Genomic DNA, 5,793 nt, shown 5'->3' with positions numbered 1-5,793 from the left:
AATGACTTATTGATGACTACATTAAAACACCAAGGAATCTACAAAACCTTTTCATAACTAATACAGTATGTTCATATGGCTGTCAGATACAATGTCAAAGAGCAATACATTCTCTCTCTAATGTCTCTCTTTCATCTATATATTTATCATCTTATTTATTATCTATCATCTCTCTATCTAATCTATCTCTTTTTTTTCAGTTTCATGGAGCTAAAGCTGGCCCCATTGGACTTATACTCTTTATGTAGTAAAGGCTGGCTTTAAACTCCTAATCCTCTTTCTTCTACCTCTCAAGTCCTGTTATTGGGGGTTGTACAATTTGCATATGCTTGTAAAGGTCATGAATGTACATTTTGTAAGGATTTCACCTATAGCCAATGATCAATGTTCTTGTACAATCTCTATGTTCAAAATGTAAAAGCAAAGGGTAATATTGTGAGGCTTCTCTCTCCCTGCTACTGCTGTGCAAATGAAGCAAACACAGCACTGACAAAAAACAGACCCAAAAAATGAATGAATGAGCATGAACACAGAGCTATTATCAGTGAACGTTGACAAAAATACAGAAGCCATTTAAAGAAGGCTTGATAGACTTTTCAATAAAGGGTGTGAGAGCAGGGGGTTATCCTCTCAGAAATCCATAGACACCTGAGACCTCTGTCGAAACAGTGCTACTTACGTGAAAACTGACTGGAAATGACCACAGACTTATAACAGAAAACGTTTAGAAGCTATGTAGGAAAAAGTATTTGAGGCCAAGAACATGCATATAAGTTTTAGATTTGACACAAAAAGAATGATCCATAGGAGAAGAATTTAATAAATTGTCCTGAGCCCATAGATTTTAAAACTCAATGCATAAAACATAGCAACCATCCATGGTCTAATGCTGATTGATTACACAATTGTATAGTTGAAAGGAAGTGAACGCATGATTTAAACTCTGCTTAATAAATTCTCACTTGCTAAATGTTCTTCTTTAACATATTCAAATACATATTTTTTCATATTTTCCCATTGCAAGTTATCATTTATCACTTGAAACACAAGATACTATGCTTCTCTGTGTTAGCTAGTTTGCAGTGATGAAACAGAACAAAGACATATTTCCCAAAAACACCTACAAGCTTAGTTATTTATTGGGAAAACAGTAGTTGGCTGAATAATTTTTTTATGCGACTGAAAGAAACACAAAACGTGGGGTGTGGAATTGTTGTGAGGGGAAAACTGGATGGAAAAAAGAGGATCCAGCTTGGTGTGTGGTTCTCTCAAGCACTTAGGAAACCAAAGGTTCTGTTTCAACCTCTATGAAGGACTGCTGAGGATGTAGCAAAAAAGAAAGCCTGATAGACAACTATAAAGAAACGGCTCAGCTTATCAGAATTAAACTCAATAAGCACCAAGATCCTAATCACGTGTCACATTAAATGTTAAGTGACAAACAGCAGAAACACACCTCAGTCATCAGTTGTTCCATGGTGCTTGGAAGAAATATGTCCATGCTACTCTTAATTCCCACCCCTGACCCCAACACACACTCTCTCTGCAGTAGATGGTACATTGAGCTAAAATTATCCCCAGGCTCTCAGCAACCTCAACTGATGTCATCACTTGGAAAATGGCAGGAAACAGTCCCTGGGTTAAGTCTGATATAATTACTTTTTCAAAAGCCTGAGTATCCTGTTCCCTTATCAACAGGGGAAAAAACAGACTTTCCAAGGGAGGTTGATGGACAGCAGGAAGCTATTGGAGGCACGGGTCCTCTGGTTTGGCTTGGAAGAAAAACCTGCAAACCTAACCTAGGGAAAGCACACACTGGAGGAGATTTACGGGCTTCAAGTGCCACATTCAATACCATAGAGAAAGTCAGCAACTATACCTGGTTGAACTCATTTGTAAAGATTTTGTTTTCCTTTTGTCCCAAATCTGTGGCAATCCCCAAACAAGAGACAGGAGGAAATGAAAAAGCTTTTTCAAGAGGAAGAAAGTTCTCTTCCATTGAGGTCTTAGTCACAGGCGCTTTCATAAAGGACTTCTACAGGAACTGCATCTGGGCTGTCCTGCCTCCTGCCTAAAAGTACGGAAGCTCATGGTGGGAAGTGGAGCCACTGACTGGAAGAGGGAGCAGTGCATAGCAGCAGAGCAGGATGAATGGAGTACATGTTGAGTTTCCACAAACTGACAAGAAAACATCCAACTGATTTTTAACACTTTTGAGAAGGTTGAGAAAGAGTGGGGGGGGGCGTGCTTAACTGGGCCTGCAATGGGCTGGCGTGTGAGTGAAAAGTATTCAAATATCTTCTCAGACATGACAGAACTAGAGCAGAACCATCCCCAGACCTGGAGAGAACAGGAGATATAGTTTGGGTCAGCAAAAGAGCTAGCCCTGGCAGCCAGAGGTGGCCATCTAACCACTGCTGGGAGGATGGTTTTCTTTCCGAATCACAGTCCTGTCCCTTCCCCGAGGACACTGCTTCGGGGACACTTTGAACCAAATCTACATGTCCAAACCCCAGGAAGTGCTGAAGTAGACTCGGTTTGGCACAGTTCCTGGCTCACAGCCTGACTCCTGTTAATGTCATTAGGAGCTCTACCCCTTCAGCTCCCCCCTAACAGCTGAAGTTACATCAAACACGTCCCAGAAGTCAGAATTTTGGCATTCTAAACACATGGACTGGGGAGAGCTGGACTGGAAAACATGTCATAACATTTGCCTAATCTAAGGATTCAAAGCCCCAGACACTAGATTGGTCACAGAAGGAAACTCAAGGGTTAATGAATGAAAAATGCTTTCTTAAATCACCACTACTAATTTCCCCAAGACAAAACTTTATTGGAGGCAACAAGCAGTATACGGAAAGGGGAGAGCCGTGCTTTCATCCCAAAGGTGCACATCGGATGTTCCACCCTCTGAAGAGCATGTGTCATGAGCAAAGACAAGAAGCAGATATGTTCCGTACATGACCTGCTTGAAGAGTGTTTTTGCCAGTCTCTCAATTTCATTTTTTCCTTCTTGAACACGCACCTCGGCTTCATTTGGGGGAAGATTAAACCAAAGAACAACCTGCCCCAGCTGAGAACGGAGTTTGCCCCAGAGTTAATTAGGAAATGACACAGCTGCCCTTTTCTTTAAAGGGATTCTTGTCTTCTGGGATCCCCTTCACCAGGGGATCCTCTCCAGAACGTTCTTCGATGTAATTCTTTATTTCCTCAGAGCATTTAGACACCTGGAGCATAGAAAGAGGGAAATCAAATGAAAGAAATCAGGTCAAGGACATTGAACTTTGCCACTGGTTTTTATGAGGTTCTTATAGTTTTGTAAACTAGCTTTAGGTTGTTTTTTTTTTTAATATCTATTTAAAAAATTCTACCTCCACTCTTTTATTTTACTCTGTTTATATATGTGATACAATCTATGAGAAAAGTACTTTTGTTGTTCAAGAAATACTTGAAGTTATTGTTTATCCATGAAACTTTCTATTCATACTTGGCCAATGATTTCCTTACTCTCTAAAATACAAACATGACCAATCTATCTTGTCTAGATTTTCTGGATAACAGGCAGGTGTTAGGCAGGCCTGGATGTTAAGGTTGTGTCCCACTACAGTTCTCACAGACGACTGTGTGCCATACCCCAGACCTCCCTATGTCTGCAGTGATGCTCGTACTAATGAAAGTGGCTGGTGGGAAATGTCAGATTTGTCCACCCTTCTCACTCTGAGTCCTGCGTCAGAACTCTTACAAGTAAAACAATGATTATAACAAAAGCTTCACAAGAGGCTAAGCAGGGTTATCTGAGACTCTGGCACTTGGGGAATCAGCTTAAACTTTTCTTCTTATGGGACAGGACTGAATAGTTTATTTTCTTTTTTAAAAAAATTCTATTCTTAAGAGACAAGTATGCAGGTTTAAGGTTTTTTTTAAGAGACTAGATGAGAAATGAATAGTAAGATTCATTTCTTCAAAAAGCTCTGTTTTGTGAGTTAGAAGTTCGAAGTAAAAAGAAAAGTGGGTGCTTTCAACAATGGTTTGTTTGTGCCTTTGAGTGTCACTAAACGTTTTTACATATAGCTCTCCAAACATGAAGAATTATTTATACGTAAGTGCAGGTGCCACATCATGCACACTTAGGAAGCATAAACTAGTAATTAAAAAGAATGATATTCAGAAACAAACGGAAATAGAAATCTCATTATTTCATTATTTCCTCCCCATGCCCTGGAACACTGCTTGCACGGCAATGTGTAGAACCCACTGATCCAAAACTAGGTCAGACAATTACAGGAATGAATGTGATGATAAACAGTATCTTCCTCTAACCTGGAGCCTGTGGTTCCAGTGAAACACCTGGACAAGATCAGGTTTTGCAGAGCCTCATTCAGTGAGTTTCAGAAAAGCTCTCTAATCTCCAAAAGTGGATCCTTTCTCCTTCTGTAATCGAGAGGACACATCTGACCAATAATTAATTAGCTGAGATAGATGTAACCTGTGCACAGCATCTCCTTGGCCTGAGCAGAGCACATGCCTCAGGTGTTAACAAAAGATGGACAGGATTACTGGGAGGGCAGCGGGAGAAACAGTCTTGAAGCACCTGCCTCATGGTTCTCTGTGGTTTTAAGTGAGGAACTAGTTATCCTCTCTGGGGCTGAAGGGTTTTTCTCCTTTCAAGTGAGGGCTTGAGTGGAATCTAAGTGCCACCCACAGTGTCTACTCAGCACTAATATAATCCTCCAGACTTCATAGTGAAAATAAAATGTTTGAGAACTGCAAGGAGTTAGATGAACCCTCGTTGTGCCCCGGAAGAAGCGTCTTAAATCTTCCTGTCTTTCTAGCAGCCGCCTCGAGTTTTCCGAGTTGGAAAGCCTATGACGTGGGGTGTGTCCCAGGGGTGGGGTGGCTGTAAGTGGCAAGCGATGCTCCATTTTTTACATAGGCACACCCAGGATGCTGCCTGAAGTCTAAGCTGAAACTTGAAGAGGATGCTAAATATTCAGACAGCCCAGCTTTGCAAAGGCAACGTGTTAACTTCAGCAAATGCAATTGTGTTTAATGTGCAAGCAATCCCTCAGTCTGACAATTGACACACTGGGGGCTTTGTCATCAGCCAAAACAGCCCCCTCAAGAAACAAGATTATCCCATGGTCCTGTCAATTGGCTTCTTCCCCTAGTCCCATGATTTCTTAAAAGTTACAGGAAACCTATCATATCCCACAGCAAAATCTAGTAATAGTGTGAATTTGTATGAAGCAAAAGGCTAGATCTGAAGGGGAAATACATTAAAAAAAAAAAAAAGTGAAACTCAAAAACTTTGGGCATCTATCAGCCATCACTGAAGAATATTGAGATTTTTATCATGCATGTGTTTGCATGTGTTTGGTGCCTGTTTATATTATTTGCTTCATTTCCATTTCTTCATTTTTTTTTCAAATATTAAAGTGTAAACAGAAGATAAAACTCAAAGAGCCCGGGGTGTGGCTCAGAGGAGACCTCATACACAGTGCCCTGAGTTTGAAAGCTAGCAACCCCAAAGTTTGTTTTTTTTTTTTTAAATCAGTTTAAATTTTTCTTGTTCTGAAGAATAGAATAATTTCCTTCAAAATGAAGGAAAAGCCCTTTTCTAAACTACAAGTTGCCTGGCAGAGTGAGAAAAGAAGGGAATGTGTAATAAAGCCTCCTACTACCAGAAAAAAAAAAAAAAAAAATTCCAAGCCTTCCATGGAGTTTCAGTGGAGACTCCTGAACATTTTTCTTCTTCTTCTTCTTCTTCTTCTTCTTCTTCTTCTTCTTCTTCTT

At 40.3% G+C, this 5,793-nt stretch overlaps 1 protein-coding gene across 1 annotated transcript in view; it reads right to left on the bottom strand.

Annotated features, from left to right (window-relative positions):
* Positions 1-2,815: 2,815 nt before the first annotated feature.
* Positions 2,816-5,793, bottom strand: part of Gng11 (G protein subunit gamma 11) — a 4,211-nt gene continuing 1,233 nt past the window's right edge. The window contains exon 2 of the mRNA XM_055612796.1: positions 2,816-3,227. Within this exon, the coding sequence (XP_055468771.1) occupies positions 3,102-3,227 (126 nt within the window). The 3' untranslated portion in view covers positions 2,816-3,101. The remainder of the gene's footprint in view (positions 3,228-5,793) is intronic.

This window comes from Psammomys obesus, unplaced genomic scaffold (assembly GCF_907164565.1).
Source record: "Psammomys obesus unplaced genomic scaffold, mPsaObe1.curated_primary_1811, whole genome shotgun sequence".
Lineage (NCBI taxonomy): Eukaryota > Metazoa > Chordata > Mammalia > Rodentia > Muridae > Psammomys > Psammomys obesus.
The sequence above is the reverse complement of the archived record's forward strand: the minus strand, read 5'-3'. Positions and strand labels throughout refer to the sequence as shown.